General features: G+C 37.3%; 1 protein-coding gene across 2 annotated transcripts in view; it reads right to left on the minus strand.

The window, feature by feature from the left end:
* The window catches only part of NTN4 (netrin 4), a 104999-nt gene that overhangs the window by 12538 nt on the left and 77814 nt on the right, over positions 1-14647 (minus strand). The window contains exons 6-7 of one of the 2 annotated variants that reach the window (XM_084878481.1): positions 7588-7801; positions 6843-6955 (exon numbers count right to left, since the gene is read on the minus strand). In XM_084878481.1, the coding sequence (XP_084734607.1) occupies positions 6843-6955; positions 7588-7801 (327 nt within the window). Of the gene's footprint in view, positions 1-6842; positions 6959-7587; positions 7802-14647 lie in introns of both variants that reach the window. The other variant, XM_084878480.1, reaches the window with a different exon arrangement.

A 14647-nucleotide genomic window follows, 5' to 3' on the forward strand; every position in this document is an offset into this window, starting at 1 on the left:
GCTGATGCACACCATGCTGGCAGGGAAGAGGGATCTGGGACCCCAAGTCTCTGAGTACCTGAGCTTCTAAGTGTCGTGGCTGGGGCCCTGAGGAGGCCCCAGGACAAGCATCTTCCCAGAGGCTTCGCAGAGGGAGGGGAGGAGCCTCTGGCTAGAGGCCTGGTGAGGGATGCTGGCATCATTACAGTCCAGGCTGAGGGACACCCCCCTCCCCACACCCTCTGCATTTCATGCACCGTGCCTCTAGTATATATATATAAAAAGCCTAAGCGATTGAACTACTGAACAACCAGTCGACTGGTCACTATGACACACACTGACAGGGACAGATGCTTAATGCAGGAGTTGCCCCCTGGTGGTCAGTATGCTCCCACAGCGGGAGCACCACTCAGCTGATTAATGGGCATCAGACACCGGGCTCATGGCTGTAAAGTGCAGCTGTGGCGGCATGAGCCTCTCTACTGCCTCCACGGCAGTACTACTGAACAGCAGCAGCAGCAGGTGCAGCAGGGCCAGGATGAGTGGGAGTGATGTGGTGTCTGACCCAGGCTCAGGCTCCTCCCTGGCCGCCTTCTGCTTTGTGCACTTCTACATTCCTTAGAGGATATTGGACTTCAGGTTTAAACTCTACAATCCCTGGGGATAGGGCCAAAACTGGCATTGAACATTCCCCAAGGGGTCCCGGATTGTGAGAGGGTGCAGGACAGGTTGAGGTACCCCACCGGTGTACAAATCCATGCACTGGGCCTCTAGTATTTTTATAATTAATGTCCACCACAACAAAAGTCAAATGAAATAAAATAATAGGGCAGTTCTTTGAAGGTAATGCCATGAAATTAAAATAATTTATTGAGCCTCTATTGTAAGCAGGACATGGTGCTATAAACATCAGAGTATATAAATATGAGCAAGGCACGATTCTTGCCTTAAGACTTGCAATTTAGCAAGGTGAATAAAGCAAGTATATTAACAGTGATAAGTGTTCTAAGATGGGTACAATATGCTTGGTTGGGAGGTCACATGTTTGAGGAGATGGAAAAGACTTCATGGCTGAAGAAGAAATTGAAATGGACTTTGATGAAAACATCTACCAACAATTAAAATTATGTATTGCAATTATGTGTGAGAGATTTGCCAGACCCTGCGGAAGACTTTCAAAATATCTTTGTACATAGTCTACTCAGTATGTATGGTATTCTCATACTTATTTATGTATCTGTTTCCTCTCTGGACCGTAATCCTTGAGGACAGTGGTATGTCTTATTCATCTTTATATTCCTAGAACCAGAATGGATAGGATTTTCATTCTTACTAATTTTTTCACAAGTAGATATAATTTTACCCCTCCCCTCTTGCCCTCATGTATTGCATTTCATAGACATTGAGTGGTGGTAGCAGCAGGTAGCATTTACTGAGGAGAATTTACTATGTAAAATACTATTGTAAATGGTTTACATTTATTTACTCATATAAGATTCTAACATATAGAAATTTGACAGGAATATAGATATAAAAGGGTGAGCAAAAAAATGTTAAGAGAGAAAGGACAGAGTGTATTCATGGAAGAGTCAGTGGCATTGTTTATCCTGGGAACAGATTGAGTAGAGAATAATAGACGATATCATGGAGGACCTTGCTGATATGCAGTTAGGGCCTGAATTTAATTTGTTAGCTAAACAAATTAAAGAAGTTACTTGAATTTAAAAAATATATATGAAAATTAATTTGGCATTATCATATCAAAAATATTAGAATGGAGAGAAGATGAAGGCAGAACCAATTAGAAGCTAGTAAATTAATTATACCAACAGTAATTAATTTGAGTGCCAGCTATAGGCCATAAACTATATGAGGAGAGTAGGATTCTGATGATATACATAGTGATATTGACTAATTGGCTCTAAAGCTTCTCTAGGAATCAGGGAATGAGATTTGCAAATCACAGTGGAATTAAATAGTGAGAAAGAGAAATCAAAGGTGCTTAAAATGAGCTGTTCTGATTTTTAAATAATATTGACTTTAATTTAAACCTAGCAGAGAGGATTATTCATTCAGAAATTATAGTAACTTAAGAGAAGAGCCCACAGCTTTTGATAATTCCACCAAAGCAGGACAGTATGGTAAGCACCATGTTATAAAACCTAAAAGAATTCCAAATGGCATATATTATTCCTCCACGTAATGTTCTTTTCTTAAGTCCTTCAGCCTATCTCTCTCTATAAAACCCTAATATTCGAATAGACTGAGCAGCAGAACAACCGAATAACTGGTCGCTATGACATGTGCTGATCACCAAGGGGTGCGTGCAGAACATGGCGGGTGTTGGCAGCAGGTGGCAGAGTGTGGAACATGGTAGGCATCTGCTGCTGCAGGATGGTGGAGTAGGTGAGCGGGGGTGCCAGACCAAGGTGGGGTGCTGGTTGCTGTCATCGGTTGGTTACTGAAAGTTCTTTGCTCCCATGCACCATGGTCCCACCAGGCACTCACACTTGCTGCTAGCACTGGCCCCATTCACACCTACTGCTGGCACCTGGCACCAGCCCTGATCACTTGGCACTGTCAGTGGGTGCTAGTGGCAGCTGCTGGCCCTGATTGCCTCTCAGGGCTTCTCCACCTCCCCCTGCTACTGAGGGACAATCAGGGCCGGCAGTTGCATCTTGCGCCTGCTGCTGGCACTGGAGCCATTGCTCGCACCCACTGCCGAGGCCCAGCACTGGCCACAATCCCTCCTTGCTGTCAGCAGTGCGAGCAGGGCCAGCACCATCAGCATGTGGGAGTGGCGGCAGTGAGAGGGGGGTTGCGGGCAGACAGGGGACCAGGGCTGTGGTGGGAGGGGCCAGGAAGGGGCGCAGAGGATGGGATGATACCCACCCCTGTGCCCATCGCAGCCTCGAGACCCACATTTCCTTTCAAGGTGCATGAATTTGTGCACTGGGCCCCTAGTAAGAACATATGTAAGTCTGTTATTTAAAGATCTTTCTTTGGATGCTTTCCAATACTCTCATTTCATATATCTATTAAGATATCAGACATTAAAATTTGCTTTTGAGTGAATCTTTGTTGATCAGCCTTCAACCTTAGTTTTCTTAAAACAAATCTGGAAAGGGATTAAAATCTGCTTAGATATACTCAGTTTCAGAATGTTAAAGGGAGGTTGGGAGAGAGAACATTGCTTATAGTTCTTTGGTACTAAAGGTAGTTTTGTTGTACATAAAGTGAAAGTTTACATCTGATGTTCTCTGCCTCAAAAGAAATGGTAGAAGTTAAAAGTGTCTTTTGGGTATAGGACATTACATTCCTAGTTATGGAAACTCATGATAGGTAAATAGGTAGGTAGGCACATATATTTGAGAATAAATCACAGTGCTTAGGAAACTATCACTTTTGTACTGAAAAAAGGTGCCCAAGAGTACTATTCTATACCCAATTGAAATATTGCTGTTTAGCAGGAAACTGAACAATGTCTTCTGCAATCTGGAGTTCATCCAGATGAATTTCAGAGGCTCTCTGGGGATATCACAGACCTAACAGCTGTTGTGAACACTAGAGTCTGGAGTCATTCTAATGCCAGCATGTTATGCGCTTAATTAGTGTGCTGCCAGCTCCCTAGTAACAAGATGACTGGCTTAATGAATGTCCTAAAAACTTGACTTTTATAGATTAGCTTAGCAGACAAAGTTAAAGAATTATGAAGATCATTGTGTTAGAAAAATAGCAGGAAGCTTTCAAAAGTGATTATTAAAATCAGAATTCAGACTATGTAGCATTAAGGCAAAAAATGGGGAAGATTTTTTCTTTTTCAAATGTGAAAAGATAAATATGACTACATATTAACCTTTCCACCTTCTTCCCACTTGTGAATTAAAATGAAACCATTAGAAAAATGATAAGATTATGTAAAATGAAAAAAAACACACCGTGGTTCTTGATTCTTAAATGGCCCATAAGTTCTTTCTTTCTTTTTTTTTTTTAAATATTTGTTCTTGTGAACTAATGACATTTGGGATATATATAACTGTAAACATAACCTTTCTTTAAAAAATATGTTTTTATTGACTTTTAGAGAGAGGGGGAGGGAGATAGATAGAGAGATAGAAACATCAGTGAGACATCATTGATTGGCTGCCTCCTACACACCCCTCTTGGGGATTGAGCACAAAATCCGGGCATGTGCATTGAATGGAAATCGAACCCTGACCTCTTAATTCCTAGGTCTACATTCAACCACTGAATCACACTGGCCAGGCCACAAGTTCTTTATGAGAATATAATGAAATTGTAGTTTCTAACTCTGCTTCAACTATATTGGTCTGTTGCTATTTCCAGAATTAGCCAGGCCTAGTCCCACTTGCTGTGTCTTCTATATAAATGTTTTCCTCTGTTATATGTATAGTTGGTCCCCTTACCTCCTCCACATTCTCCCTCCCCCCAAATGTCACCTTTCATAAGACTTCCCCTGACAACCCTATTTAAAAGTATGCCCCTCCTAAGCACTTCTTATTCCAATCTGTTTTATTTTCTATTATACTAAACATCATTATATTAAATATTTTATCTATTTATTAGCTGTCATCCTCTACAAAAATAAAGGCTCCTTAGAGGCTGGGATTTTTGTCTGTTTTGCTCATTACTATAATTACAATATTTATACATATTATGGGTACTCAATAAACATTTTTTGGATGAAGGATGAATCTATAAATAACTTTCACAAATTGGTAAGAAAATTGCAAGTTGGAAATTTGCAGAAAAAGAAACCTAAGTGACCAAGAAACCATGAAAAGTTACCAAACCTGTTAGTAATCAGGAAAAGGCAATTGAAAATGGCAAATCCCATTCTATACCCATCAAATTGGTAAAAATTTATAACTTTGATAACACTAACTTTAGAAGTCCAATAACTGTTAAGTGAGTTAAACTGTGACTGATTAATGAGTTAGATTGGTGCTTTTATGTGCCATATAAAAATTTGTGCCATATAAAAATTTGTTTAATATATACAAAGTATTAATGAGGATGTGGTGCAACAGAATGTCATACCTTGCTGGTGGAATGCAAATTTATGCAACCACTTCAGAGAGCTATTTGCAATATGTGCTAATAATAGCACACCCATGACCCAACAGTGTCTAGGTTGTGGCCTAGAAAAAGGGTCAGCAAACATTTTCTGTAAGGAAACAGATGATAAATATTTTAGGCTTTGTGGGCCAAAGCAAAATTAATGATACTATGTAACCATTGAAAGTGTAACCATTTAATCCTTAGAGCAAGTAGAACTCTATAGAAAAACAGATGGCAGGCAAGATTTGGCCTGAGGACCATAGTTTGCCAACCCCTGTTCTAATGAAACTCCTTCTCAAGTGCACAAAGTCACAGATAAGAAAACATTCATGGTAGCTTTATATATTAACTGGAAATTGGAAATACCCTAAGAGGCAAACAGTGGGAGAATAAAAAATGGTATATTCACATAATAGAGTGGATAAACTAAAAATTGTACATATTCAGGTAAAAAAAAGTCTTAAAAAGGTAGATGACATATATATATATAGTAAAAACATGAAAGTGAATGATAAATACTAAAATTCAGGTTAGTGGTTATTCTGTGGAGTAAGGGAAGCTAATGAACTTGTAGATTGTTGCACTAGGGGCTTCAAATGTATCTGTAACACTTTAACATTTAAATGAAAACATGAAACAATTATGACAAAGTGTAAGATTTGGTAACACTAGGAAGTGTGTATATCGGTTATTATATTATACTAGAAGCCCAGTGCATGAATTTGTGCATGGGGGGGGAGGACCCCAGTAGGTTGGCCATCTGTGGGAACACACTGACCACCAGGGGGCAGCTCCTGCATTGAGCATCTGCCCCTTGGCAGTCATTGCGCTTCATAACGACCAGTCGTATGGTCTTAACAGTCACTTAGGATTATATATATATATATAATACTATATTTTATTAAAATAAAAATAGCTTAAAACTTATTTTAAGTTTAATTTGGATCAAATGCTAATACAAGATTCCATGCGTTTATGTTTGTGTTAAGGAGCAAGTTGGTGCTAAATGGAACCACTTGATTTTCTATGAGGAAAAAATAGGGGCAGGATGGATACAGAAATTATCTGATCCCATAAATATCACAGCATGCTCTTCAATTGAAGGAGCTGATAAACATCATAGGAAAATTGAGTTAGAAGAAATAATAGTATGGATTTGGTAAATTCAAAGAACTATATTTATGTGTTTTGGCTTCAGTAAAAATCATTTTTCATATTCAATTCATGTTGCTAGTTTGAATTGTATTAGCTTTATTATTTGGCTTACATTTAGTTTGTAAAATTGTTCTTATTTTCTAGTTTTAAAAAAAAGCTATAAAAATGAGATCACAGCTAGCCTTTGCTTTGTCCATATTAAGTTACACTAGGTAAGAATATTTTTCCTTTAAATGGACCTGTAAATTTCCTAACCTGATATATTGTTAGCTTTCAACTATAAAAGCAGCATGTTTTAGAGAGAATGAAATACACCAAAGTATTAATAGTGGAGTAATGAGATTTGGGTGATTGTCACTCCAATTGCACATTCTGTCACATGTGCTAGTGGATTTCACCCAAATTTTCTATACTCATACTTATGTTACTCTAATAATTAAAAAAGTAAAGTTTATTAAAATACCTCTTAGTTATATTTAATGGTTTTATACATACGGGAATCACTACTTTATTAAATGTCAGAATTAAAGAGTCTCACTATATGATCCAAAAGCTGTTCTCTGTTTGTTATGAATCATTGTTTGACAAAATCAGACCCTGGAAATACGTTATATCTATTGTCTCACCTGAATGTCGAAGTGCAGAAAATCCTTGCTCATCCTCCCACTCCCAGGTTGGTTCACTCTTATTATGCGTGGAATGGAAGTCAGGAATTTCATGATACCAGTCTATGTCTGTGCTGCTAATAAAACAGAAAATGATGAAGACATTATTAAGGAATTTCTCAGAACTTGAATGAAATGAGTACCTTTGTAGATATTTAAACATTTACAGCTACCTTTCCAGAAACAAATAGTGTTTTAAGGATCTATTTATTGTTAAGAAGAATAATTTGTTTTGCAAAATAAACTAGACCATCTCTAGAATCTTGCAAGAACAAATTACTTGAATTTCAATTTGACAAAGATTCTTTAAAGAGATATATAAAGCCTAACCTGTGTGACTTAGTGGTTGAGCATTGACCTATGAACCAGTAGTTCACAGTTGGATTCCCTGTTCAGGACACATGCCCTGGTTGTGGGGCTTTATCCCCAGTAGTGGGCATGCAGAAGGCAGCCAATTGATGATTCTCTCTCATCACTGGTATTTCTATGTCTCTCTCCATCTCCCTTTGTCCCTCTGAAATTAAAAAAACAAAACCAAAAAACAACCCACATAAAAAAGAGATGTGTAAAGATATCTTTGTTCCACTGAATATGGTAATACAAGATTGAATCTGAATATTGGCATACAAGATTTTCCATATCACTACCAGATCTTCAAAAGAATCTGAAAGACACATAGATGAGAATAAGAGCCATGCACATTCACCTGCTGATGCAATCTCCTGTGAGAGGGTCGCAGTTCCCTGCACAATCACAGGGCCTGCAGCCGTAGTCTCCGAAGCCCCAGTATCCCACCATACACCTGTCACAGTGTGGCCCTGCCACCCCGGGCTTGCAAGGGCAGTCACCATTACTGGGGTCACAGAAGGGCACTGAGCTGAAAGGAAGGACAGCTGATCCAACTGGATGGCAGGAACACACTACAACAGAGGACATACAAGAACTGATGAGTGACTGGATTGTGGAGAATGGGCCTGCCAATCCCAAAATGGCTTCTTTTACTACATAGCATGTCTCTGAGGCACATCCTTTAGCCCATTGGTGTATATTCGGAGAATAAAAGCTAATTAAATTACAGATAAGATGATAAAATCAGAAAAGTATGTCTGCTGCAAAACAAATGGCATTATCTATAATAATAAAAGTGTCGTATGCTAATTAGACCAGATGACCCTCTGGATAACCTTCTGGCCGAAGCAGGGGCTGTGAGGGAAGCCTGGGTCCTGGATGGCAGAAGGAAGCCGGTGCCAGCAGCCGGGGGAAGGAAGGCCTACTCTTGCACAAATTTTGTGCATTGGGCCTCTAGTTTATTATAAAATTGAAGGCATTAAATATGAATGGATTTTGGTTGGGGTGATGGGAATAAAGACAAAGGAGTTTTTCCTTTATCAGCATTTTGTGATAAAGGAAAAAAAAGATGACTACGGTGTTCAAGAAACCAAACAAAGATTGTTTCAAAGAGGTAGGCAATATAAGCTGTGTCAAATGCTAATAGGTCTAGGGAGATGAGGAATGGAAATGGATTAATGCATTTTACAACATGAAGGCCAATGGCGTCTTTGATAGGGACAGGTTCAGTGAAATAGTGAGTAGCAAACCTAATTGAAGAGGTCTTGGGAGAGAATGGCAGTAAAGGAAATTGAGCCTTAGAACAGATACCTCTTTTGAGAAGACTTCCTATAAGGGCACAGAAATGTAGTAGCAGCTAAATCTGAGTGGAGATGTGTACTCTAATGAAGGTGTGAGTTTTGTTTATTTTGTTTAAGATGGGAGAACTTATGGGAGTGTGCATTGAGTGGGAAGCAGTTGAAGTTTATCATATATTTGGAGAGAATGTATACTGTATAACATGAATATATCAAAGTGCTATGTGAAAACTTTAAAAGAAATCACATATTCCAACATACACATTTCCTCATTATGAAGTGAATAAGCCAATAGTTACTTTATCACTCAGGTAAGTCAATTTTGTTCTTGACAACAGATAGGGGAACCAGAATAAAGACCCACATCTAATGTAATATATGGTATCCCACCACCACCATTATCTTTTTCTCTAATAGAAAATTCAAGCCTTTCTAGGATTTAGCCCCTCTGTACTACCATATATTTTAAAACCTATCGTACACATATTTCAGGAATGGCCAGAGAAAAATGTGATTCTATTACACGTGCTAGTGGATTTCTGTCTATGTGACTTTTTACATAATTACCAGATAAAAATACCACTTGCAAACTATGCAGAAGTAGCTCCAGGCAGAAAGCCCTGACATCTTTCACAGCATGCTTTTTCAGACTGCACACCGAGGCTTGCCTTGCATACCGATCTCCTGAAGTCTGTATAGCAGGCAATATCTGACACTCATAATCTACATTTCTTATTTTCTTCCAGAATGCAAATATATTTCCTTCTTACTTGGGGGGAAAATAAGAGGTTTTTCTTAGGTTCTGGTTCAGGTTCTGATTATCCAAAGTATATTTCTTTTTAGTTGTTGATTCTAAAGTGTAACTCAAGCACTTAATTTTTACCTATTCATTATGATGAATGTCAAAGTTACAACCCAACTGGAGTGACATAAATCCTACTGCTGCTTTGTCTTTTCTTGTTAGACATGAAATCCAATAGTAAACATTTGCCCTAAGCAGCTCTCACAACCAAATTAAAAAAACAAGATTAGTTAAAATGACATTTTTAACTCCTAAATATTGTTACGAGATTTCTTTTAAAATGCAAATGACTAATTTAAAATAATATATTCCATACTGATATGTCCTATTATAAGAAAATGTGAAGTGATAATACAAAGCATTCAAAAACAGATATGATAGAGAAAATGGGTACTTTTATAAACAATTTCACAACAGGTTCCCTTTAAATAATGAATTTAGATACTTGCTAAATGCATACGAATTTTATTTACAGGTATATGGTTGGTTGCATCAATACACCTATTGTGTGAAGCACTGTTCCTCTATAGAGCATTTACAGAAAAGGGAACATGAGGTTGCTCTGGAGTATATTTTACCAAGAAACCTAACTTGTAATGAAACTACAGATGAACATGTTTTCTAAGTAACCTTGTGTACCTGTAAGACTCTGAAACTAGTATTTGTTTCATCCACAAATGCTAATGATAAATACAGCTGTTTGAAAGTTACCTGTAATATGTCTTAGGAAGTTCTCTTAGGAAGACAGAAAATAAAACAAGGGCGGTATAATAGAGTTGGCAAGGCACAAATTTAGGAGTCAGACTAGATTTATTCAAATCTGGTTCTAGGGCTTATTTCTTTGTGGAATTAACCTCCTCAAGACTCAATTTCTCACTGATGAAGTAAGAAGTATGCCATAGGCTTGTGTGAGGATTAAATTAAATGATGTATGTATGTAGCAATGTATCAGGCATTTATTGACATCAAATGCTCAAAGAATAAATATTATTATTACCTAGATGAAACATTGGTTTAAAATGCTCACCATTCATTCATTCCTTCACTCACTCACCCCTTCATCAAAGAGTTCCTAAACTTTAGAGTTAACAATAACTATGCTAGGGGCTGATGACACAAAAATGAGTACAGAGTCACTAACTCTTCAGTAAGAGAAGAGAGATGGCAAATAAATAATTGTAGGGCAGTAAATGTTATAACAATGTAGTCCAGGGTGCATGGGAACACAGAGGAAAGAGCAATAACTGCCTCAGTGTAGATAAGGGTTGTTTTGAAAGGAAATTAATGATCAAACTGGCTTTCAAAATAAGCGGAAATTTCTTGCTTTATACCTGGAAGAAATTTGGAGGCAAATGGCTTTCTCCACGTTTCTAAGACCTATAGAATTAGGTAACTCTCCTATTACATGTTTCTTTCTTTGGATTAAAAAAAAAATCAATCTGCTATTACTGTCCTTTTGTGGATCAGAACATGTTGAGAAAAAATAGGGTCTGATCTATGGTCCTGCTTCTTATAGGAAGGTACCCTACAATGTAATGTAGCACAAGAGTCACATCTGTCAATCCATGTGAACATAAGTTTGCACAAATGGCTGGAACATAATGGAAAAGTTATGGCTTCCTTTATTCTCATAGGACTGCCTTTGGTGGTGGAGTCATAGGAAACCATTGCTGTCTTTTCATCTTTATTTGCAACTTCACTAGAATCCTAGGAGTCTGTTTGCATGTCTTTCATTCGAGTGATCCATGATGCCAAGTGTGCTGTAGAGATACCCAGTTGTGTTCAGCATCTTACCCTTTTGAAATTGCCAGGACCCCTTAGCATTACCTTATGACTCTAGCTTTTGCTATTCTGTTTGTAAAAGCTACTCTGGGAGCAAAAAACCCTGAAAGTATTTGCTTCTGATTTAGCTTTTCTAAAAACAGAACTCAGAGTTCAAGGCCCTCAGCTGGGAAAGAAGCTGTTAGTCAAGCCCTTTCATCATTGTCCAATGGCCACTCCTCAGTGTGCTGCCCAGGCTCCCAACATTTTCTCCTGAAAAGGCCAAAGCCCTACAGAATTTCTTATGGGGAATTTTTAATGTCAAAGCAATTTTGAAAGCTGTCCAGTTGCCTGCAGAGGTTCTTGGATAACTAGAAGTTAAAGGAGATGACTTTGCATACAACTCTAAACAAAAAGGAGGCAATATGAACTGTTGTTACTATATTAGTAAGTGTGAAGTTAAATATTAGATAAAATAAAACCTAGCCTTTCTGGTACTGTTTTCTCCTTTCTTTCTACTACCAACTATTTGTAAACAAACAAATTCTCTGTCAAAGGCAATATGCTTTACCCCTTTATTAGCCTCAGGAACAGTTTTCTATTCATCCTTTAAATGTTATATACATTGTGTTCAACGAAACCGGTTTGGCTCAATGGTAGAGCGTCGGTCTGCGGACTGAAAATGTCCCAGGTTCGATTCCGGTCAAGGGCATGTACCTTGGTTGCAGGCACATCCCTGGTAGGGGGTGTGCAAGAGGCAGCTGGTCGATGTTTCTCTCTCATTGACTTTTCTAACTCTCTATCCCCCTCTCTTCCTTTCTGTAAAAAAAAAAAAAAAAAAAAAAATCAATAAAATGTTATATACATTGTGTTCAAAGATATCTAGTTCCATGATGTTAAAGGTGTATATTAATTTCAAATAAAATTATGCTAGAATAAATTTAATAAGAGAATGATCTAAATTAAGATTTGACTTTCACTTACCGAAATATAGTGTCTCCTGACTTACTGTACATCCCACAAAAGATCAATTTATGCATGAAATCTAGCCATTTCTGCCTCTTTTTTAATGTTTTAAAAATAATTGTAAAGTATTTAAGTATATATGCTATCTGAAAAATTACCAAATAAGTAATGCAAATAAATACAAGATATACCCTTTATTTTTAATGCTTTACTATGTGGCCCCTGCTCAGACCCTACATTTGATTTTTGTATCATTCCTTTCCTGTTTACTATTTGTAACTGAACCAGTTACTATTTATTCCTGAGTATATCTCAGAGTTCTTTGACAGCTAAATAGCCAATTTTATATTTCTGGATTGTTATTTCAGTAAAAAATGAAGAAAGTACTTTTGAATGTAAAAACAAATTTTACTACAGAGAAATTTTTCAGTATAATTTTGGACACAGTATTTTGCTTTGAAGATTGGTTATATCTCACATCATTATCTTTTTGTTGAAGAAAGCCTGTATTCCCAATCACTCAGGCAGCATCCACCCAGGCACCTAGCCAGGAATTGAGGTCATCCCTAACCCCTTTTTCCTTTGGAGAAAGAACCTTTATTTATTCCATCTAACTTAGCTCTCTCTTTTGAACTGATGTTGCTAATCCCTGTTATAACCTATCATGGTACCTTCTCTTCATAACACTTACTGTAGTTTCCAATTACATACTTACTTGGATAAATGTACTTATAGTTTGTTTCCAAGGGGTTAGGAACTGTTTTATTGTATACTAGACACCCAGTGTACAAAATTCACACACGAGTAGGATCCCTAGGCCTGGCTGGCTATCAGGGTCAATCAGGGCCTTCCAGCTGCTAGCTGGGGCCTTCCTTCTCCTGGCTGCTGACTGCTGGCTGCTGGCCAGGGCCTTCCTTCATTCTGTGCCGCCCCCTGGTGGTCAGCATATGTCATAAATAGTAGTTGAACTCCTGTTCGGTCAAACACCAGAGGAGACAATTTGCATATTAGCCTTTTATTATATAGGATACAGTGACTATGATTAGCCTGCCACATTGTCACCTCTGAGTAAACCTATGTTGAATTCTTATTAATGGATGAATTATAGCCATTTGATAACTATTTCTTAATGATTGATACTCTTCTGGCCTCCAATGTAATCACTTTATGGTGTTTTTTTTTCCCTCATTGCTCTTTTTATAATACACTGTAAAGGCCTAGAGGTAGGAGCCACATCCTTTTATATTGATATCTGTATCTTTAAAACCTAGGACAATAACCAACCCACTTTAGGGACTCATTCAATCTTTGTTGAATGAAAGAATGTATAATACCTCTCAATAATCAACAAATATGAAATGATGTTATGTTTTAAATGAATATAGCACTCAATAACTGACAAACATGCAATGATATAGGTTTAAAGCTCTTTAAAGGTTCATACTATTTATTTATAGGATTTTAGTATCTTAGCACCACAGCATTTGTAATACTAAGATATTAGAAAAATAAAAAATAAAAACAAGCCCTAACTGGTTTGGCTCAGTGGATAGAGCATTGGCCTGCAGACTGAAGGGTCCTAGGTTCGAATCCAGTCAAAGACATGGATCTTGGTTGCAGGCACATCCCCAGTAGGGGGTGTGCAGGAGGCAGCTGATCAATGTTTCTCTCTAATAGATGTTTCTAACTCGTTATCCCTCCCTCTTCCTCTCTGTAAAAAAAAAATCAATAAGAATATTGCCAAATTTATTAATAAATAAATAAATAAAAACAAAGCAAAACAACAAATTTATAGAAAACTAAGATGCTCAAGTAGAACAGATTATTCTTAGTCTTGAGACTATTTCCTACATTTAATACTTTACTCAGTTGAGTTTTATTATTTATTATTTGTAATAAAAGTTCTTTATTCTAACTCTGTAGGAGACATCCCCACCTATCAATGCCTGTTACTGGCAGCAATTTTTTTTTTGTCACATTAATCAATCTGAAATTCCTTTCCTCACTTTCATCCAATTATATGTAATTATGACTCTTTGTTCTAGGAGAGTAAATTATTTTTTTGCCACTCCCTACATCCCCTTTCACCTTTTGAGTATGTGTAGAAAGTTATATTCTTTCTGAAAAGTTTCCTAATTGATCTGTGAACATTTATGCTTTTTTATATTTATCTATTAGCATCTCTCTTTTCATGATTGTTTTGTTGGTCTGTCTGAAACACTCTCCATTTACCACCACTTTTCTTGTACTAAGAATCCTTAAGATAAATGCAGTTCTTTATATGGCTCTTTATCAGTAAGCAAAGTTTTATTTAAAACCCAAAGTGATATTTAAATTTTTTAAATATTATTTTTTAGCTCCAGTATGTATGTCTGATTATTTCCACCTTTGTTAACTCATTTTGTTTTCATCAATTATGTCACATTGTGGAATCAAGTTCTTTGGATCTTTGCAGGTCTTTGGCTCAAAGTCTCTGAGGTCAGATAAAGTTGGGTTCAAATCCCAGCCCTGCCTCTGACCATTTGCATGAACTTAGACAAATAATATCAATTTAACAAATGCTAGTTCTCTTTTTTATATCCCATCTAATT

This window comes from Pipistrellus hanaki (assembly GCF_964339955.1).
Source record: "Pipistrellus hanaki genome assembly, chromosome: 3".
NCBI lineage: Eukaryota > Metazoa > Chordata > Mammalia > Chiroptera > Vespertilionidae > Pipistrellus > Pipistrellus hanaki.